Source organism: Conger conger, chromosome 3 (assembly GCF_963514075.1).
Source record: "Conger conger chromosome 3, fConCon1.1, whole genome shotgun sequence".
Taxonomy (NCBI): domain Eukaryota; kingdom Metazoa; phylum Chordata; class Actinopteri; order Anguilliformes; family Congridae; genus Conger; species Conger conger.
In genome coordinates this window covers 75351101-75373600 of record NC_083762.1, presented here as the reverse complement: position 1 = coordinate 75373600, position 22500 = coordinate 75351101, and the positions used below count along the sequence as shown (strand labels likewise).

General features: G+C 49.6%; 2 protein-coding genes across 4 annotated transcripts in view; one reads left to right on the top strand and one right to left on the bottom strand.

The window, feature by feature from the left end:
* Positions 1-13173, top strand: part of LOC133124697 (F-box and WD repeat domain-containing 11-B) — a 23079-nt gene extending 9906 nt beyond the window's left edge. For all 3 annotated transcript variants that reach the window (XM_061236111.1, XM_061236113.1, XM_061236112.1), the window contains exons 2-13: positions 1535-1591; positions 3405-3624; positions 5420-5606; positions 6173-6263; positions 6388-6525; positions 6820-6938; positions 7874-8123; positions 9035-9153; positions 10262-10372; positions 10913-10991; positions 11168-11332; positions 12066-13173. In XM_061236111.1, coding sequence (XP_061092095.1) covers positions 1535-1591; positions 3405-3624; positions 5420-5606; positions 6173-6263; positions 6388-6525; positions 6820-6938; positions 7874-8123; positions 9035-9153; positions 10262-10372; positions 10913-10991; positions 11168-11329 — 1533 coding nt within the window. In that variant the 3' untranslated portion in view covers positions 11330-11332; positions 12066-13173. The remainder of the gene's footprint in view (positions 1-1534; positions 1592-3404; positions 3625-5419; positions 5607-6172; positions 6264-6387; positions 6526-6819; positions 6939-7873; positions 8124-9034; positions 9154-10261; positions 10373-10912; positions 10992-11167; positions 11333-12065) is intronic.
* A 7747-nt stretch (positions 13174-20920) lies between these two features.
* The window catches only part of fgf18a (fibroblast growth factor 18a), a 10640-nt gene continuing 9060 nt past the window's right edge, over positions 20921-22500 (bottom strand). Inside the window, exons 4-5 of the mRNA XM_061236013.1 lie at positions 21583-21689; positions 20921-21248 (exon numbers count right to left, since the gene is read on the bottom strand). Of these exons, the coding sequence (XP_061091997.1) occupies positions 20979-21248; positions 21583-21689 (377 nt within the window). The 3' untranslated portion in view covers positions 20921-20978. The remainder of the gene's footprint in view (positions 21249-21582; positions 21690-22500) is intronic.

Below are 22500 nucleotides of genomic sequence, written 5' to 3'. Positions count from 1 at the left end.
GCCTGCCTATTGGTCCTGTTTGCCTGCATCACTGTGTTGCCTGCTGCTGTTGCATGTGCACTTACTGCATCTGTCTGTCTGTCTGTCTGTCTGTGTGCGTCACTGTGACTTACATCCCTTCCACCTGCCTCCGTCTCAACTGGCCCTCCACTGTCAGACTGAGGGATGCGTGCGCGCGCGCACACACACACACACACACTAACACACACACACACACACACGCATACGCATCCCCACTCACAAGCACGCACGCACGTACGTGCACACTACACGACTACGTCCAGCCACCATGATAGCAAAGCGGAAAGGGCCACTGTCCCCAAGACCACTCCACTGTGTGCGTGAGTGCTGACCGCTCGCTTGATTGGATGTGTGAATCTTGCTCTTCTGTGTGTGTGTGTGTGTGTGTGTGTGTGTGTGTGTGTGTGTGTGTGTGTGTGTGTGTGTGTGTGTGTGTGTGTGTGTGTGTGTGTGTGTGTGTGTGTGTGTGTGTGTGTGTGTGTGTGTGTGTGGTGCTAGAAGGTGTTGCAGGGTTTGGTGAAAGGCCCGACTCTGGACCTCAGCGATGTGGTTTATCTCTGTGACCGCGGCAGGACCACACACATGCTCCTGTTCTGTTTATTCTACGGGCTCCAGGTTGTGGCCCAGTAAGTGTAGTCCTGCTGTGGTTGTAGGGTAATGCCTCCCAGACCTCTTGGGAGTGGAGTGGGGTGGGGTGGGTGTAGTAGTAGTAGTTTTCCGTACAGTCCCGAAATCCAAGAAACTACGCGAGTTTAGGCTGCCACTCCACACTACAAACCCAACCCACCGCCCCGTGTTCACACACTCAGCCTTACATGGTGGTTGTCTAGATCCCACCTCTTCTCTTCCTCGCACTCTCTCCCTCCCTCTCCCCCTCTCTCTCTCTCTCTCCCTCCCTCTCCCCCTCTCCCCCTCTCTCTCTCCCCATCTCCCTCTCCCCATCTCCCTCCCTCTCTCTCCCTCTCTCTCCCTCTCTCTCCCTCTCCCTCTCCCTCTCCCTCTCCCTCTCCCTCTCCCTCTCCCTCTCCCTCTCCCTCTCCCTCTCCCTCTCCCTCTCCCTCTCTCTCTCTCTCTCTCTCTCTCTCTCTCCCTCTCTCTCCCTCTCTCCCTCTCTCTCCATCGGCATATCCAGGTTCTCCTTTGTGGAAACCCTGAGTATCACTCTATACCCGTTCCCATAATTACAGAGTTAGCAGCAGCCGCTCAGGCCGGGGCGGTGGTGGGTGCGGTTGAGAACCCAAACCCCACACAGCGGGTGGTTGGGCAGATAGGGCGGGCTGTGGTGGGGGTGGGAGAAATGCCCCTGTCCCGTACCTGGCTGTGTTACTGGCTCCTCCTTCCCTGTGCTCTGTCTCTGTGCCCCCCCCCCGCCCCCTGCCCCCTCCCCCCCCCTCCCCTCCCCCCAGTGCATCCTGCTGCTGCCTGCGTGTGTCGCTGCTGTGCTGCCCTCCGTGCCCCACCCCGTCTCACTCACTCACTCCATCCTCTCTTTCTCCCCCTCTCTCTCTTCCAGAACACTTCTGTCATGGAGAATGAGGACCTCTCCCCAAAGAAGACCACTGTGTTCAAGGTACAGAGGTTCATCTCTCTCCCTCTCTCTCTCTCTCTCAAGTGGTTTTCTTTTTGTTTCTTAGTCCTTTTTTTATTGTGGAGTTATTTTTATTTTATTGTAAAAAGCATCGTTTCTTTCTCTACGACGATCTCTCAAAGGCGGAAACGAAGACTTCGGCTAGGCCTTCTGTAGACAAAACACCTCACGCACACTATAAACCCAGTACAGCGACTGGCAGTATAAACTGCCACACACAAGGCAGGCAGACCAGCGCAATATAAACGGAGAATAAAGAACACAGCTGGCACACTGTCATATCTGCGCACATCTGGTTTGCAAATGACTGGTTAACCGAGCGATTACGCCCAGTGGAGTGAAATAACACTATTTAACAATATACACGGGAGAAGCTATTCCACATGCCTGCACTTGTTAGCTTTTCAAGTGCACTGGCATCAGTCAGGCTTGCCTGAATGTCCTACATTACTACGGCTTGCCTGTATATTCTGCTGCAGTAGAGCTCTGTTTCCAGTGCTGTCTGCATTGCGAAGGTCTCAGGCATATGTTCAGCTGGAGTAACACCCAACTGGTTTGCCAATATCCACCACATTGGTAAAGATTTCCACTCTGCGTTAGAAAGTATTGCCATCCTACGCTGCTGGGTTAAAGCTTGCCAGTGTATCCTGGAATTAATCTGGATAAAAGTGTGTTTCTCATTTGTAAAAGCTCACCAGTGTTCTCTGAAACCAGTGCACTCTCGTTGGGAAAAGTATCTTCGCTGTATTCTTTAAAGAAAAATAAAAAATAATTATCTAAGCTCTCTTGCTCGCTATTCTATATGGCAGGATCATTACTCTGGCCCTCAAATCCAAATCCGGCCCTGGTTTTCTTTTCTTCTGGGTAGTTAACTGAACAAACTGTTCAACTGATTGGCCAGCCTGTCTTCACACCTGACTCCCAGGTACAGGGAGATTGTGGAAAACCAGAATGTTGTCATGAGTTGATGGTCCCTGCTATAAAATTCACCGTTACGCTGTTCATGGGTGAAACAAACACACCTAAAGTGGACACAAGATTGGCTGTACGCTTACCGGCCTGTTTGTGGGTAAAGTGGCTGTACTCTACTACACTGACCCTAGATCAGTAACAGGACAGTGACAGAATCCAGCCTGTAGAGTTATCTGTGTCTAAAATGGCTGTACTGTCCTACACTGACCCTGGATCAGTAACGGGACAGTGAGCTGTGTGTTTGTGTCTAAAATGGCTGTACTCTCCTGCACTGACCCTAGATCAGTAATGGGATGGTGAGCTGTGTGATTGTGTCTGAAATGGCTATACTCTCCTGTACTGACCCTGGATCAGTAACGGGACGGTGAGCTGTGTGTTTGTGTCTAAAATGGCTGTCCTCTCCTGCACTGACCCTGGATCAGTAACAGGACGGTGCGCTGTGTCTTTGTGTCTAAAATGGCTGTCCTCTCCTGCACTGACCCTGGATCAGTAACAGGACGGTGCGCTGTGTCTTTGTGTCTAAAATGGCTGTCCTCTCCTGCACTGACCCTGGATCAGTAACGGGACGGTGAGCTGTGTGTTTGTGTGTAAAATGGCTATACTCTCCTGCACTGACCCTGGATCAGTAACAGGACGGTGAGCTGTGTGTTTGTCTAAAATGGCTGTCCTCTCCTGCACTGACCCTGGGTCAGTAACAGGACAGTGAGCTGTGTGTTTGTGTCTAAAATGGCTGTCCTCTCCTGCACTGACCCTGGATCAGTAACGGGACGGTGAGCTGTGTGTTTGTGTCTAAAATGGCTGTCCTCTCCTGCACTGACCCTAGATCAGTAACGGGACGGTGACGGGCTCCCGGAAGCGGCCGTCGGAGGGGAACTATGAGAAGGAGAAGGACGTGTGCATCCAGCTGTTCGATCAGTGGTCCGAGGCGGACCAGGTGGAGTTTGTGGAGCACCTGATCTCGCGCATGTGTCACTACCAGCACGGCCACATCAACTCCTACCTCAAACCCATGCTGCAGAGGGACTTCATCACAGCACTTCCAGGTACTGCACACACACACACACACACACGCACACACACGCACACTCGTCACCATGCGTTAATGCAGAACAGGTATTATAAGCTACAGAACAAGGCGGTAAACATCATGTAAACGTTGCGACGGTGACTTGGTGAGGTAGGTTACTATGAAAAGAGTGTTTGGTGCTGTGCAGTGAAGGTTGTGGTGTGCGGTGTTGAACGCTGGCAGAAGCAGAGCTTTCCGTCGCTGTCTCATTGACATGCATTGTGTGTGTGTGTGTGTGTGTTTGATGCCCAGGTAGGACTCTACCCTTGTCTTTGAGCATTGCGTCAGTATATATCCATCTGTATAAATGGACACTGAAAATGCGTTGCTCACTCTGGATGGTGTTCATCGGTTAAATGCCTGTAATGTAATATAGGACATATATAGGTACTGCTGACACTACAGTTGCTGGGGTTCATGCTAACGTGTTTTCCCAGGACCATATGTGCTCCTGGGTTGATAGATTTAGGAGCACGTGAATGTATTTCAGTTAGTAGAAGTGCTCCTAAATATTTTTCCAGTTCGCACACATCAGTTTTCAGGAGCAAACGCTCCTGGAACGGGAGCTCTATAGGTACCTGTGCTGCACCCTTTTGGAAGGTAGTGAGACAATTTGATGTTAAAATGAACTTTTTCCTCAATTTAATAAATTCTCCATAACCGCATGAACACGTCGATTTTACTAGATTTGACGTCATTGTCTACCAGCGGGCATGTATTTAGATCAAATGTATGTAGATTTTCCATTCCCTTCCAATCGATATCCTGTAACTCAAAGCCACAGGCTACGGCTCTGGTTCCCCCCTCTTCCAAAAATCCCCCGGAAAAGCAGTTTCACTGGCGTATACGTCATATCGTGGGAGCTAGTGTTGCTCTATGTTCACTTTCAGTGTGTCTTTAATCTCAATTGCTTCAGTAAATACCCGGCTGTATTAATAGAAGCCACATAAAGCTGTTTGGCGCTCTAGGCGGTATAAATGGCTGTAATGTAATATACTACATACACTCAGTGAGCACTTTATTAGGTATTTATATAGACTTAAGTTTTCTGCTGCTGTAGTTTATCCACCTAGAGGGTTGATGCGTTGTGTGTTCAGAGATGCACTGTTGTAATGTATGGTTATTTGCGTTACTGTCACCTTCCTGTCAGCTTTGAGCAGTCGGGCCCTTCTCCTCTGACGTCTCATTAACAAGGCGTTTCCGTCTGCAGAACTGCTGCTCACTGGATGTTTTTTTTTTTTTTTTTTTCACACCATTCTCTCTCTGCTTATCCGTTTCAAGGCCCTAGTGTTGGCATTTCAGGCTGCTAAGGGGACTGCCCCACCTTACATACGATACCTTATGGTTCCCTCTCTACGTGCACCTGGCGGTCAAGCTGCACGTGTTTTCCGTTTTGGTTCCTCAGTGGTGGAATGACTTGCCTACCACTGTCAGAACAGCAGAATCCCTCCCCCTATTTCGACGCAGACTCAAAACCCACCTTTTCAAAATCTACCTTAGTCCTCCCTCCTGATTTCCCCTACCCCTCCTTTCTGATATCCCTATCCTTGTCTAACCCCCCCCCCCCAAAAAAAAATGCACTTATGATGACAACTATGTTTAGAACAGCACTTCATGTGTATTTTGCTAGTTTCTGGATGTGATGCTTTGACTTATGGTAGAACCTATGCACTTGTAAGTCGCTTTGGATTAAAAGCGTCTGCCAAATGACTAAAATGTAAATGTAAATGCTCTCATCGCTGACTCCGTGTGCGTGTTCTCCGGGCCTACAGCGCAGGGTCTGGACCACATAGCGGAGAACATCCTGTCGTTCCTGGACGCGCGCTCCCTCTGCTCGGCCGAGCTGGTGTGTAAGGAGTGGCAGCGGGTCATCTCCGAGGGCATGCTGTGGAAGAAGCTGATCGAGCGCATGGTGCGCACCGACCCCCTGTGGAAGGGCCTGTCCGAGAGGCACCAGTGGTGAGGAGCGGGGAGCGGAGGGGTCTCTGTCTGAGGAGCGGGGAACGCAGGGGACTGTCTGTCTGAGGAGGGGGAACGCAGGGGACTGTGTCTGAGGAGGGGGGAACGCAGGGGACTGTGTCTGAGGAGGGGGGAACGCAGGGGACTGTCTGTCTGAGGGGGGAGCGGAGGGGACTGTCTGTCTGAGGGGGGAGCGGAGGGGACTCTGTCTGACCTCACCCAGTGTGCACTGTACACACTCTGTCCTCACCCAGTGTGCACTGTACACACTCTGTCCTCACCCAGTGTCCACTGTACACACTCTGACCTCACCCAGTGTCCACTGTACACACTCTGACCTCACCCAGTGTCCACTGTACACACTCTGACCTCACCCAGTGTCCACTGTACACACTCTGACCTCACCCAGTGTGCACTGTACACAGACCTCACCCAGTGTGCACTGTACACAGACCTCACCCAGTGTGCACTGTACACAGACCTCACCCAGTGTGCACTGTACACAGACCTCACCCAGTGTCCACTGTACACACTCTGACCTCATCTCCCCATCTGCTTCCTCACAGGGAGAAGTACCTATTTAAGAACCGCACAACAGAAGTTCCCCCCAACTCGTACTACCACTCCCTCTACCCCAAAATCATCCAGGACATCGAGGTGAGATTGAGACTTCAACCTTCAAGCGTCTCCTGATCCGGTCTTGTATCGGGGGTTCTCTGTATACCCTGCTGAGAGCTGTGCTGCCCTCCGCTAAGCGTAGTTTTTATCCCCGGCTCTCCAGACGATCGAGGCGAACTGGCGGTGCGGGAGGCACAACCTGCAGAGGATCCAGTGTCGCTCTGAGAACAGCAAAGGGGTCTACTGCCTGCAGTACGACGACGACAAGATCATCAGCGGCCTCCGAGACAACTCCATCAAGGTGTGTGTGCGTGCGTGCGTACGCGCCTGGGATGAACTGTGTCCCTGCCTCTTTATCGCTCTCGGATACACGATGAGCAATGTGTGCGTCTGTTTCTCCATCCGTCTAACTCTCTCTCCCTCCCTTTCACCCATTCTTCCTCCATTTCTTGCTCACCTCTCCCCTCTTTATCGCTCTCCCTCTCCCTCCCGCTCTCTCTCCCTCCCTTACCCCTCTCACCCTTACCCCTCTCTCCCTCTCTCCCTCTCCCTCTCCCTCTCCCTCTCCCTCTCTCTCTCCCTCTCTCTCTCTCAGATCTGGGATAAGCAGACTCTGGAGTGTCTGAAGATCCTGACTGGTCACACGGGGTCAGTGCTGTGCCTGCAGTATGATGAGAGGGTGATCGTCACGGGCTCCTCTGACTCCACCGTCCGGTGAGCACGCTCGCGTTTTAACACTGTTACATTACACTACGTTACGTTACACTGCGTTACGTTACACTCTTACATTACATTTTGTTACATTGCATTACACTCCGTTACATTACACTGTTACATTACATTACACTCCGTTATGTTACACTGTTATATTACATTTTGTTACATTGCACTACTTTGCGTTACACTATGTTATATTACACTGTTACATTACCTTACACTCCGTTACGTTACATTACACTACGTTATGTTACACTACGTTACATTACATTACACTACGTTACATTACACTACGTTACGTTACACTACGTTACGTTACATTACACTACGTTACGTTACATTACACTACGTTACGTTACATTACACTACGTTACGTTACACTACGTTATGTTACACTCTTGTTACATTACATTACGTTACACTCTGTTACATTACATTTTGTTACATTACATTATTTATTTAGCTGAGGCTTTTTTCCTCAAGCCGCTTACAGGTGATTATACTAAGCAGGGCCCCCCCTGGAGTAATGTGGGGTTAAGGGTCTTGCTCAAGGGCCCGACAGCTGCACTGGTTTTACTGTGGCTGCACTGGGGTTTGAACCAACAACCTTCCAGGTCCCAGTCAGGCACCTTAGCCGCTAGGACAGCGCTACTCAACTCCATGTCCTGCGGGCCTCAGTGTCTGCTGACATTTGTTCCTACTGTGTGCTACACCACCTGATTTCACTAATTAGCTTATTACCTGAACCAAGCAGGTACGATACCTGATGAAATCAGGTGGTGTAGCGCATGGTAGGAGTCAGTGCCATGCTCTGTGGCCAGCAGGGCGTTGAGTTCAGTAGCGCCGCACTAGTATATCGGCTGCCCCGTGTTGGTCAGAACCCGCTCTTCAACACGAGCTGGCCCGCTGAACCGGATCTCTCCGTCCGTCAGGGTGTGGGACGTGAACTCGGGCGAGGTGCTGAACACCCTCATCCACCACAACGAGGCGGTGCTGCACCTGCGCTTCTGTAACGGCCTGATGGTCACCTGCTCCAAGGACCGCTCCATCGCCGTGTGGGACATGGCCTCGCCCACCGACATCAGCCTGCGCCGCGTGCTGGTGGGCCACAGGGCCGCCGTCAACGTCGTCGACTTCGACGACAAGTACATCGTCTCCGCCTCGGGGGACCGGACCATCAAGGTGGGTCACTGTCCGTGTGCCGTGAGCTCTGGGCTCTGAGTCGGGCTCAGTGTGGGCTGTTGGGTAGGGTGTTGGGCTCTGGCTGTGGGGTTTTGTAGGTCAGGTCAGTGTGGTGTACTGTGGTCTGTTGGGTAGGGTTTTGGGCTCTGGGTGTGGGGTTTTCTGGGTCGGGTCAGTGTGGTGTACTGTGGTCTGTTGGGTAGGGTTTTGGGCTCTGGCTGTGGGGCTTTTCTGGGTCGGGTCAGTGTATTGTGGTGTAGTGTGGTCTGTTGGGTAGGGTTTTAGGCTCTGGGTGTGGGGTTTTGTAGGTTGGGTCAGTGTGTTGTACTGTGGTCTGTTGGGTAGGGTTTTGGGCTCTGGGTGTGGGGTTTTCTGGGTCGGTCGGGTGTGGTGTACTGTGGTCTGTTGGGTAGGGTTTTGGGCTCTGGGTGTGGGGTTTTCTGGGTCGGTCGGGTGTGGTGTACTGTGGTCTGTTGGGTAGGGTTTTGGGCTCTGGGTGTGGGGTTTTCTGGGTCGGTCGGGTGTGGTGTACTGTGGTCTGTTGGGTAGGGTTTTGGGCTCTGGGTGTGGGATTTTCTGGGTGTGGTGGGAGCAGTGCTAGGCATCGAGCCTGATGGATCAAAGTTAATCTGTAGTTTAGTGCAGTTCTTTCCAATACTATAAATTCTGAAATTCAGTCCAAGTCAACATAGCCTGCAGGTGGAAATTAGATGACACAGCCAGATATTCCAATAAGGCTTTGCAAGTTTGTGGGAAAGTCACTTTTACTTTTTTTTTTCTTTTTTCTTTTTTTTTGTCTTAATTCAATGAGAACCAGTTGGTGTATGTGCGTGTGCATGTGCGCGTGATTAATTGTATAAGGTACTGTATGGTTTCGGGTTGTTTCTTTAATCTCTCTGTCTCTCCTGTAGGTGTGGAGCACCAGCACATGCGAGTTTGTCCGCACTCTGAACGGGCACAAGCGCGGGATCGCCTGCCTGCAGTACCGCGACAGGCTAGTGGTCAGCGGCTCCTCTGACAACACCATCAGGTGTGTGTGTGTGTGTGTGTGTGTGTGTGTGTGTGCGCGCCTGTGTATGTGTGTGTGCGCGCGCGCGCCTGTGTATGTGTGTGTGTGCGCACACGCCTGTGTGTGTGTGCCTGTGTCTGTGTCTGTCTATACACCAAAAAGAGGGCGTTTACAGATATTACCAAACCTTGTATCCTGAGCAGAAGTGAAGCTTAGGTAACTTTGTTAATGTTTCACGAACAGTCAAACGTAATTACGGCCATACAGCTCAGAGGGATATAGTGGTATAGTATCTACTGACTGTTCTTGTTGCCGGGTGTGGTATAGTGTATACCCACAGTTGTTTCTCCAGGCTGTGGTGTATTATGTACTGACTGTTGTTTCTCCAGGCTGTGGTAAAGTGTACTGACTGTTCTTCTCCCGGCTGTGGTAAAGTGTACTGACGGTTGTTTCTCCAGGCTGTGGGATATTATGTACTGACGGTTGTTTCTCCAGGCTGTGGTATAGTGTTCTGACGGTTGTTTCTCCAGGCTGTGGTATAGTGTACTGACGGTTGTTTCTCCAGGCTGTGGGATAGTGTACTGACGGTTGTTTCTCCAGGCTGTGGGATATTATGTACTGACGGTTGTTTCTCCAGCCTGTGGTATATTATGTACTGACGGTTGTTTCTCCAGCCTGTGGTATAGTGTTCTGACGGTTGTTTCTCCAGGCTGTGGTGTAGTGTACTGACGGTTGTTTCTCCAGGCTGTGGTATAGTGTACTGACGGTTGTTTCTCCAGGCTGTGGGATAGTGTACTGACGGTTGTTTCTCCAGGCTGTGGTGTAGTGTACTGACGGTTGTTTCTCCAGGCTGTGGTATAGTGTACTGACGGTTGTTTCTCCAGGCTGTGGTATAGTGTACTGACGGTTGTTTCTCCAGGCTGTGGTATAGTGTACTGACGGTTGTTTCTCCAGGCTGTGGTATATTGTACTGACGGTTGTTTCTCCAGGCTGTGGTATAGTGTACTGACGGTTGTTTCTCCAGGCTGTGGTATAGTGTACTGACGGTTGTTTCTCCAGGCTGTGGTATAGTGTACTGACGGTTGTTTCTCCAGGCTGTGGGATAGTGTACTGACGGTTGTTTCTCCAGGCTGTGGGATATCGAGTGCGGGGCCTGCTTGCGGGTCCTGGAGGGCCACGAGGAGCTGGTTCGCTGCATTCGCTTCGACAACAAGAGGATCGTCAGCGGAGCCTACGACGGGTGAGACACCGAGCGCCCGCCCACCCATCACTGTACACGCTCACTTCCCCTGCCTGCATGGCAACTGTCAATCATCTGCATGGCAACAGTGTGCGCCGTCACTGTTCTCACTGCATCAGATCATTGCTCCTAAAGCCGGCTTAGTCAGCCATGCATCACCACTATTGGATGTCTAATACATTTCTATAGGTTAGGTATTTCCCTCTATTAAGTATTCAATATTGAATATGGTTCCTCGCAGATCAATGGTTGGTTCCGTGGTCTGAAACATTATTGCTCTATTTCCGTTATGGTTTTTTTTTTTTTGGGCTGAAGATATTTTAATATATTTAAATATGAAGTATTAAAAATGTTCCCTATGGCATAGTTCCTCTCTCTTAAAAGTACTGTGCACCACATATATTCATTTATCTTGGTGTTTTGTTTTGAAATATCAGTGTTAACCAAAATAACGATTCCCTGGACCCCATTGGGGAAATGACTCCGTCTCTGATTGTGAAGGTATTTAACGTCTCCTGTGTTTGTGTCCCCCCCCCACAGGAAGATAAAAGTGTGGGATCTCCAGGCTGCTCTGGACCCCCGCGCCCCAGCCGGTACCCTCTGCCTGCGCACCCTGGTGGTGAGTGTGCGCTATTACACTGCTGTAGTTCAGGAGGTGTCAATGATGATGATGATGATGATGGTGATGTCATTCTTTAATGATGTTGATGGTGGTGATGTTATTGTTGATGATGATGATGATGGTAATGTTGTTGGTGTTGGTGTTGTTGATGTTGATGTTGTGTTGTGTTGCAGGAACATTCTGGCCGCGTGTTCCGGTTGCAGTTTGATGAATTCCAGATCATCAGCAGTTCCCATGACGACACTATTCTCATCTGGGACTTCCTGAATGTGTCGCCCAATGGGCAGTCAGAGGGGCGGTCGCCCTCGCGCACGTACACCTACATCTCTAGATAGCAGGTACAGCACTGCTCACACACATGCGCACACGCGCGCACAACGCGCGCACACACACACACACATATACCACACTGCTCACTCACTCACACACACACACACCTACATCTCTAGATAGCAGGTACAGCACTGCTCTCTCACACACACACACACACACACACACACACACACCTACATCTCTAGATAGCAGGTACAGCACTGCTCTCTCACACACACACACACACACACACCTACATCTCTAGATGGCAGGTACAGCACTGCTCACACACACACACACACTCTCTCACACACACACACACACACACACACACACACACCTACATCTCTAGATAGCAGGTACAGCACTGCTCTCTCTCTCTCTCTCTCACACACACACACACACACACACATACACACACACACACACACGCACCTACATCTCCAGATAGCAGGTGCAGCACTGCTCTCTCACGCGCACACACACACACACACACACACACACACACACACACACACACACACACACACACACACACACACACACACGCATTGCAATACTCATTTGGCAGACACCCTTATCCAGAGCGACCTACAATATAAAATCTGAAGTTCCATAGTTTTGGCAACTAGAACATTAAGAATGTAAAATAATTTTACGCAAGTGCATTCATTGCAGCATATAGCATACTGATCTGTTCTGTCACTATGTTGAGTGGTTCTCAGGTTCGCTCTGCTCTCTCCCTCTCTCCCTCTGTAGGGGTACAGACAGAGTGGTGACTGTACTGCGTCTCTGTGTTGGGAAGGGGGGGGGGGAGGGGGGTAGAGAACGGACACCCCCCCTCAGTCACCCTCTCTGCCCCCCCCACCCCACCCAGCCACCATCTCTCTGACCTTCGACCTTCGTCTCCAGCCTAACCTCCTGCCTCACCGTCTCTAAACCACGGCCCACGATGCCCCACCACCGCGCGCGCACCTTCCTCCTGCACCCCGCCCCGTCCCGCCCCGCCCCTCCCGGCCACCCGCCCCGCCGATGGGACACGGACACGGACGGAGGCGGAGACGGGCGGCGGAGCGTGGAGTTCTCAGCAGAGCCGAGCGTCAGAGAGAGGTGGCCTCTTCTCCACGCCGTGACACCGAGGCTGGGACAGTGGAACATGGGGGATGGCCCCCCAGTACAGACCACGCCCCCCCCCCTCTTCTCCCTTTCACCAATTACACCACCTCTCCCTGTACACACCCCTTTAGACTCCTCCCCCCCTGCTCAGACTCCTCCCCCCCAGTACAGACTCCTCCCCCCCGCCCCCCCTCCCGTAGTACAGACTCATCTCCGTCACTCCCAGTACAGACAGCTGTGGACACTACAGACCGCTCTGCACACAGGGACTCGGTGCAGCCTCTGCTTTTGTGGCACAAGATAAAGAGACACAGAAAAGCTGAAGCCTTCTTTCCTCCGGAGACTCCACCTGCATGTGGGAGGAGAGGGCCCCACGGCCCCGGCCTCTCTGCGCTCCACCCTTTCTTTCTCTTTTTTATTCTTTTTTATTTTGGGGAAAAAAAATCCTTTTGTTTTATTTGTAATATTGTACTAAGCATTATAGTCCCCCTCTCCTCTTTCTCTCTCTTTCTCTTTCTCTCTCTCTCTTTGAATTTCTCTCTCCCTTTATCTATCAATCTCTGTCTCTATCTATCTTTCTCTCACTCTCTCTTTCTCTCTCTCGCTGTCTGCCTGCCTAGGCTCTGAGAACTTGGAGCTGAATTTAGCTGTTAACAGAATTGTCTTGTCGAAAATTGTGTTGTATATTGAAATGATTTTTTTAAAGAAAAAAAAAAAAAAGACATTATTAAGAATAAAGTACTTGACTGTGGCGGTGTGTCAAACCTGGTGTATAAATGTGTGTGTGTGTCTCTGATGTGTGTGAAAGGGGGAGAAGGACAGAGGGATTGGTGTGGAAGTGAAATGGAGGGAGGGGGGGGGATACTCACTGTATTGGGTCATCCTGCACACCACCCTGTTAACGCCCGTGTGTAATCAGCCAGTGAGTTGATTAGACTTAGCAGGGGACAAACCCCCCCCCCCCCCCCCCCCCCCCTTCCCAATGGCTTGTTAATTAATGATGTCAGGTATGCAGAAGAGCATCTTTGAACACCCATCGAACCATGAAGTGGATTCCAATAACTAATAAATTCCTAATAAAGTGGTTGCTGAGTGTATGCATTGGACAAAATGACAAAATATGAAGCTGCATGTATATATTTTTTCCCTTAATATCTGCAACCAACTCAGACTTAAGAAACCAGGTGTTAACAAATTTAGACTAACTGCTTTAGTCGATCAATTAAGTGCTGGGTTGCATCAAAAACCAGCTCATCCTCCTGCTGCTGCTGCAGCTGGAGTGAGGACCGCTGATATAACTTGCGCTCCAGAGGTATGAAGGCTTTCTGCCAGCGGGACATTGTGTATCCACCCTCCCACACCCCTTCAAGTCACAGTGTCCTCATGTAGAGAGAAAATGGGGGACCGTCTCTTTAACTAATCATGTTCCTGGAGGTGTACCATCATGTAGAATCAGGGATCAAACTGTGGTCCTTGAGGTCTGAGAACTGCCGGTTTTCCACCCTCCCTTTACCTGGAAGACCGATGTGAAGGCAATCTGGCCAATCGGTCGCACAAATTGTTCAGTTAATTACCCGGGAGAAAATATAACCCGGGCTGGATTTGGATTTCATGATTCCTGTTGTAGGTTTTCATTTCACCCCTTATTTGGCACACCTCTAGCAATTGGCAGCTCAATGCAGATTGTTAGCTGTTGAATGAGGGCTGGGTTCTTTATTAGGCCTGGAGTAAAAACCTACAGGGTGGAACCGGGTCGCTTACCACTGTTTAAGCCACTTGTGAATTCCTTTGGTAAGTGAATTGTCTGTGTGTAAGTGGATATAGCAAGAAATGTGTGTGTGTGTGTAATGAGGCTTGGGTGTGGTTCTGTTGGCAGAGGAGGAAAATCTGGCTTCAGAATGTATTTTGTTCTAATCACCTGGATTTGCTAATTGGCAGAATTCTTCTGCTGGGAAAATGGACCCTCCATTAGTGAAAAAAATCAGCTGGCTGAGTTTATGGGTGGGAAAATAAACACAGGATCTTTCATTTCTGATCCTTGGACTTTCCACCTCTGGCAGTAGGATGGACAGATGTAAGTGAGATTGTTGGGCATTCTTTCTGTACAAATGCGTGTCTTCAGAAAGCCAGAGAGAGACAGAGACAGAGAGACTGCGTGTCCTGACAGAGAGAACAGGGTGTTTCCTCTGGGAGAGACTGGAGAGTTTCTCCGCAGTGAGAGAGAGAGAGCGCCGTGTTTGACAGGACTGGAGCCGGTTCTGGAGAGGGAGGGAGGATCAAAGTCTGCGGCAGGCTGGGAATGTTAGTGCTGGAGCCGAGACCGGTCCTGGACTGGGTCTGGTTCTGAACCGTGTGCTGTGTTCCTGACGTTCCCTTCCCTTCCTTCAAGGGGGGAATCCCCCAAAATGCCAGGATGAAATATGGGGAGCTCGGAATCGAACCCGGCCCAGTCCTAGACCCTCTGTCTCTCTCCCATTACACCAGGGACGGCTGTGCGTATTCAGGTTTTCATTCCAACCAATTAATGCTGTTGCTTAATTGATTCCAATTACTCATTCAGTCATGAGCACTGAAGCACAGAATATATAAGCAGCCGTTGTAATTTAGGCAACCCAAATAACACATTTCACTTGATATACATCATGTGTAAACCAGCAGGCCTAATTCAGCAAATAATTGAACGAATGAATCAAGATCTGAGGCTGGAATAAAGAGTTTGAGAATACTGCACTGTAATTAGCAGTAGTAAACATCTCTGGTCTATAATCAAAATGAAGTCTATGAATACCTATGAGTGAACACTACACACCAGTACTCTATAATATTCCTGTGAACGACCATTCCACTGCAGTACCTGTGACTTAATACTGTGCTGCCTACACACACACACACACACACACACACACACACACATATACACACACCTACATGCTCTTGAGTGATATCAGCACCCCTTCAACCCAACCTGTTCATTGGCTGATCACTACAGTGTTAAAACCGCCTTCTCTAAAGGTTCTGCAGGAGGGCCACCAGGTGGCGATATAACTCCTTTCCTGGAGAGCTGGGCTGCAATTTGTCAGACAAATTTAACATGCGTACTACACTACATGTTAATTAAAGCTTTCCGGGAGATTGTTCTGCCGTCATTTGAAAAGCACGTCAGTGCAAATCCATAAGACATTAGCATTGTTGCTATTATGTGAATGAGGCTAGAGGCAGTGAATTAATTCAGGTCTCGGTAAATATTTGTCTTATTCCATAATTCATAAAATTCCAGCTTCTGTATATATTTGCCTTGTGTACTGTGTCTCTGTCTGTCCGATTGGATCTTGTGTTATTTTCCATTTCGGTAGGCTTTCAGCCATGCCAGAATGCCTGTGACAGTTAACCCTTTACCTTCCCTCTCTGGGACAGTGCACGGATCTCTATGGGTACACTCGATCTGGGCCTCCTGGTCAGTAGGTGACAGATTCTCACTCGATATGAAACGGGAGACAAACGGTGATGTCATAGCTTTCCCATTCTCCTCCTGTCATATGGACCCTGGGAGGGTACTGGACATATGTAAACACTACTGGGCATCCGTAAATGAGCCTGCCCTAAGAGACGATCCCTCTTGTTGTGTTTCCCGGAGATAACTCCTCCCCTTGATTCTCGAAGAAAGCCCCGCCCACTGTGCATTTGAGTTCAGTCCCCCTCCCCTTTGATGTGAGACAGCCAATCAGCATCATTTCTCTGAAACAGCCCCTCCCCTTTTGTCTCTTTGGGATACAGTAGCCAATCAGCATTGTGTTTCTGTGAAACAGCCCCTCCCCTTTTGTCCTGCTGAGATACGATAGCCAATCTGCATTCTGCAAGACAAGACAGTGCCTCTGATTGGGTCTCAGTGAAACAGCCCCTGTCTCTGAGACAGCCAATCTCCACTGTAAGACAGGCCCTGCTGTTCTGTCTCTGTGAGACAGGCCCTGTTGTTGTCTCTGTGAGACAGGCCCTGTTGTTGTCTCTGTGAGACAGGCCCTGTTGTTCAGTCTCTGTGAGACAGGCCCTGTTCTTGATCCTCAGTGAGACAGGCCCTGTTGTTGTCTCTGTGAGACAGGCCCTGTTCTTGATCCTCAGTGAGACAGGCCCTGTTGTTGTCTCTGTGAGACAGGCCCTGTTGTTGATCCTCAGTGAGACAGGCCCTGTTGTTGTCTCTGTGAGACAGGCCCTGTTCTTGATCCTCAGTGAGACAGGCCCTGTTGTTGTCTCTGTGAGACAGGCCCTGTTGTTGTCTCAGTGAGACAGGCCCTGTTCTTGATCCTCAGTGAGACAGGCCCTGTTGTTGTCTCTGTGAGACAGGCCCTGTTCTTGATCCTCAGTGAGACGGCCCTTCACGTGGAGCCTGTTTGACAGAGCCAATCCCCCCCTGTATCTGCGCTCTCCTGCTGCCGAGTGTGTGTGCGCAGCCCCTCCCTGGGTCTGTGGGAAAGTGTCTGCGGTTTCAGGTCAGCCCTGCTGTTCCTCAAACCCGCTCCACTTCCCAGCACAGCCTCCTTTTCCACTCTCCTGTTTGTCTCTCGTGAACATTTCCATCTCTCCCTGTGTGGAATTAGAGCAGGTTTCGCAGGCTCTGGCCCCCGAATCGCGTCTCAGACTTCAGAGACTGGAAGAATGTGTTCACTGCATGTCTGAGTATGTGGCTGGGGCCTGCGCAGAATTTTTTGTAGCGCATTTTGAAATTTCAGGCTCAAATTCAAATGCCAACTGCACAGTCTTTTGGGTGAATTATAGTCATGGTTATGCGTGCAGTCAAGATGAGTGCAGTCCTGGTTTTGTATACGGTCTTGGGCCATGAGTAACTACAGATCTGCTCATGAATACTAATGAATAGCAGCTACAAAACGGCTTCTGAATAGTCGAGTCGATGAGTGCAGTCTCGGTTATGAATACAGTCATGGTAAGTATAGTCTCAGTTATGCATGCAGTGAATGTGATGAGCATACTTGCGGTGGTGAATAGTTTAAGTAGTTTGAGCAGTGCGTATTCCTTCAAGGTGCAAGGGCACAAAAAATATGAATAGAATGTTCTAAACTGAACATTCTAACAGTGATGCAACAATCACTACTGGCAATGGAAAGCAACGGAGTTCTACAACAGTCGCTTTAGAATTTTGAAACAACAACATTCCAAATAAATCTTAACTCTTCGGTGGGTTAAAGTTGCAGCCGATTCCGTTCCCCCTCGCAGTCTGCCAAGTGTACTGGCCCAAGAACAGTGTTGGGCTCTGTGCGCCCTGCCTTGTCTGTGTTTATCCGCCTTTCCATCCATCAGTCTGTGTGTCTGTCACCGCCTGCTTCACGTCACCGCTATCTTACACAACTCCTGTCTCGTCACGTTAACGTGGCAATATCGCTTGATTCATACAGACTCAATGTTCATCCGGAAAAAGTCTCCTCCCGCAACTCAATGTTTGCCGCAAATGGTGTATACCCTGGTGAAAAATCCAGCTATGTCCAGCTTTTTCCAAAACATAGCTTGAACTGGTCAAAGCATGTTGAGTATGGAGCTGGTCTGAAGGGTTCAACCAGCTATCCGCTGTTTCAAAACCTAGCTTGAGTTGTTTTTCTCAGCAGTTTTCTACATCATTTGCACAGCCATGTGTTGATATATAGTATATTAAAGAGACCGTTGTGTGGGTAATCTGTTATCTCTTATGGGTCTATACATTTGATTGCCCTGCAACAGTCAACAGTTCTATATGCTGTATGACACACACTCTATCTCCTTTAATGTAGTATATTATACATACCGTATATGTAGCCATTTTCAGCTCCGTATTTACCCATATTCACACTATCTGTGTATTATTTAGATCTGGGTGAAATATGCAATTGTTTTGGATACAAATACTTTTCTATGCTTTACTGAGATTGTCTGGTGTGTTGGAACCTATAAAATACTTTCAGAAGACACAAACCCTGCCTTCCGGTTCTCTTGGTTGGCTCAATTGCAGCAGGCAAGAGCAATTGAGCACAGAAAAGTATCCAAAGATCCAAAACAATTACGTATTTGACCCAGGTCTGCTATTGCGTCAAAGTCTGAAAGACTGAAAGGCTGAGGACAAGAAAGACCACAGTGACAACATGGTGTGAAACAGACACCCATCTGTTCCGCTTTAATGGTGGAGGCAGCCAGAATGGCTTTTAAAATGGCCGCCAGGTACAGAGGTGAAATAAATAGTTTTATAATAACAATAACAATAATAACAATCGCTTATTTTTTTGTTTTCATCTTCTATAGATCTTTTTTTTTTTCATACCTGTTCCCTTTAATATTTTTCGTATGAGACTTTGGTTTTACACTGAATGTGTCGCTAGCAGCATTCTGTATCATTCCGTGTGCAAGAGCCATGCTCCCCGTGTCGTTTCTATAAAACACAAATACAGAAAAATGCCGCTCCCCAACCCCCCCGGCCCCCCGCCCCCTACACAAACCCGGCAGGAGGCGGGGCAGGGGGCCGTCATTGGTATCCAGTTGTCTTTGGTGGCTGCATGTTTTTTTTTAACTTTTTTATTTAATTTTATTCATCTATTTTTTGGGGGTGTTCCAGTCCTGACCCTTGTGTTCATATAGGGGATTGTTGGGAGGCAGGTGTCCACCCCCTCCCCCACCCCCCAAGACGTTACAGGCACCACACACAGGTGAGCGTTAGTCAAACCTATTTCGGTTTCAGGATTTAGCCCCCCTCTCTCATGCACACACACACACACACACACACACACACACACATTGGGGAGGAGGGAATGTCCTTCAGTCCAGTTCGTCTTCCACTTCCTGTTTTCTCACCTTCTGGTTGCAGTGTCCGTTTTGTGTTGCCATGTCTACGTCCTGTTTGGGTGTCCCAGTCTGAGTGAGAGCTGTCTCTCTCTCTCTCCGGATGCAGTGAGCGTTGTCCCGTGAGGACCTGTCTTCCTGCTGTGGTCCAGGAGGGGGGGGGTGTGGACTGTGTCCCCCCCCCGCCGGCTCCTCGTCTCTGGCATGCAGTCAGTGTCCAGCCAGCCCTGCTCCAAACTGCCAGAGCAGCCTACCCCACTAACCTTTCGCATCGTCTGTGTGTTTGGAGAAGTGTGTGTGTATGTGTGTATAAGTGTATGGGTCTCTCAGTGCTGTGTGTGTGTATGAGTGTATACTGTAGGCGCGTTAAGAGTCTCTGGTTGTGTATGAGTGTATTCTGTAGGTATATTAGCATCTGTGTGTGTGTATGAGTGTATACTGTAGGTGTGTTAGCGTCTCTGTGTGTGTATGAGTGAACACTGTAGGTGCGTTAGCATCTCTGTGTGTGTATGAGTGTATACTGTAGGTGTGTTAGCGTCTCTGTGTGTGTATGAGTGTATACTGTAGGTGCGTTAGCGTTTCTGTGTGTGTATGAGTGAATACTGTAGGTGTGTTAGCGTCTCTGTGTGTATGAGTGAATACTGTGGGTGTGTTAGCGTCTCTGTGTGTGTATGAGTGTATACTGTAGGTGTGTTAGCGTCTGTGTGTGTGTATGAGTGAACACTGTAGGTGCGTTAGCGTCTCTGTGTGTGTATGAGTGAATACTGTAGGTGTGTTAGCGTCTCTGTGTGTGTATGAGTGAATACTGTAGGTGTGTTAGCGTCTCTGTGTGTGTATGAGTGAACACTGTAGGTGCGTTAGCGTCTCTGTGTGTGTATGAGTGAACACTGTAGGTGCGTTAGCGTCTCTGTGTGTGTATGAGTGAACACTGTAGGTGCGTTAGCGTCTCTGTGTGTGTATGAGTGAACACTGTAGGTGTGTTAGCGTCTCTGTGTGTGTATGAGTGAACACTGTGGGTGCGTTAGCGTCTCTGTGTGTGTATGAGTGAACACTGTAGGTGCGTTAGCGTCTCTGTGTGTGTATGAGTGAACATTGTAGGTGCGTTAGCGTCTCTGTGTGTGTATGAGTGAACACTGTAGGTGCGTTAGTGTCTCTGTGTGTGTATGAGTGAACACTGTAGGTGCGTTAGCGTCTCTGTGTGTGTATGAGTGAACACTGTAGGTGCGTTAGCGTCTCTGTGTGTGTATGAGTGAACACTGTAGGTGTGTTAGCGTCTCTGTGTGTATGAGTGAACATTGTGGGTGCGTTAGCGTCTCTGTGTGTATGAGTGAACACTGTGGGTGCGTTAGCGTTAGCGTCTCTGTGTGTGTATGAGTGAACACTGTAGGTGCGTTAGCGTTAGCGTCTCTGTGTGTGTGTATGAGTGAACACTGTGGGTGTGTTAGCGTCTCTGTGTGTGTATGAGTGAACACTGTGGGTGTGTTAGCGTCTCTGTGTGTGTATGAGTGAACACTGTGGGTGTGTTAGCGTCTCTGTGTGTATGAGTGAACACTGGGTGTGTTAGCGTCTCTGTGTGTATGAGTGAACACTGTGGGTGTGTTAGCGTCTCTGTGTGTATGAGTGAACACTGTGGGTGCGTTAGCGTCTCTGTGTGTGTATGAGTGAACACTGTGGGTGCGTTAGCGTCTCTGTGTGTGTATGAGTGTATACTGTAGGTGCGTTAGCGTTAGCGTCTCTGGGGGCTCAGTGGGGTCGGGCTGCTCTCACCCTCTTGCTCCTCTTGCTGACGGTGGTGAATCGGAAGGGCTGGCTGAGGGGCTGCTCCCCCGGGGGGAGGCGCTTCATGAAGTGGACGTCCTGCTGGTTGGGCAGGGTGTGGGGTCCTCGGCGAGGGCGCCCCCTCTTGGTGAAGCCCACGTACCAGCCCTCGTACCGCGCCGACATCAGCGCCGTGTAGTGGTTCTCCAGAACCTTCTCCACGAACACGCAGTCCGCGCTGCGATTGCTGGCCTTCTGCCGAAAAACACACACACGCACACACACACACGCGTGTGCGCGCAAGACTGCGTCAGGTTGTGTACGAGCGCTGGAAACACGGGAATACACAGCGTGCGTCGGGGCCAAAAAGCTCCCTCCAGGTGCGGAGCGAACAGGAACCTTTCAGTGAGAGAGAAATTCCTGTCTCTGCTGGAGCTGGAGTCTCTCCCAGAGGCTCCCTGGAGCCCGGGGCGAGCCCGACAAAGGCCGTGTTATGGCCCCGCGCTCGGAAACCTAGCGCCTCCAGGTGTTTACGTGTTTGGAGTGGGGCATGTTTGAGGGGAGAGGACAGCCTCCTCCTCTTACTCACCTTTCCCACCAGCTTCCCCCGCCGGTTCATGCACAGGTAGTAGTTGGTCTCTTTGCCACGGATTCTCACCTGGCTGCCAAACGTGTCCGCCTCCACTACAAGCTGGGCTTGGGAAGAGACAGACAGACAGACATGGTATTAGAGACAGACAGACAGACAGACATGGTATTAGAGACAGACAGACAGACATGGTATTAGAGACGGACAGACAGACATGGTATTAGAGACGGACAGACAGACATGGTATTAGAGACGGACAGACAGACATGGTATTAGAGACAGACAGACAGACATGGTATTAGAGGCAGACAGATAGACATGGTATTAGAGACAGACAGACAGACATGGTATTAGAGACGGACAGACAGACATGGTATTAGAGACAGACAGACAGACATGGTATTAGAGACAGACAGACAGACATGGTATTAGAGACGGACAGACAGACATGGTATTAGAGACGGACAGACAGACATGGTATTAGAGACAGACAGACAGACATGGTATTAGAGACAGACAGACAGACATGGTATTAGAGACAGACAGACATGGTATTAGAGACAGATAGACAAACATGGTATTAGAGACAGACAGACAGACATGGTATTAGAGACGGACAGACAGACATGGTATTAGAGACAGATAGACAAACATGGTATTAGAGACAGACAGACAGACATGGTATTAGAGACAGACACGCATGCGGACGCGTTGCACACACACACACACACACACACACACAGACATGCACGCATGCATGCACATACACAAACACACAGGTAGCAGATAGAAATGCCTCCATTTCAGCCCCATACAGATGCCGTTGTGAAATCAACATGCGCTTAAAATCTAAAGCGGGCTAAACTTAGCAGCCATAATTCCTTGTGCTCCTTGACTGTGCAGTTTGACTATGTGTTC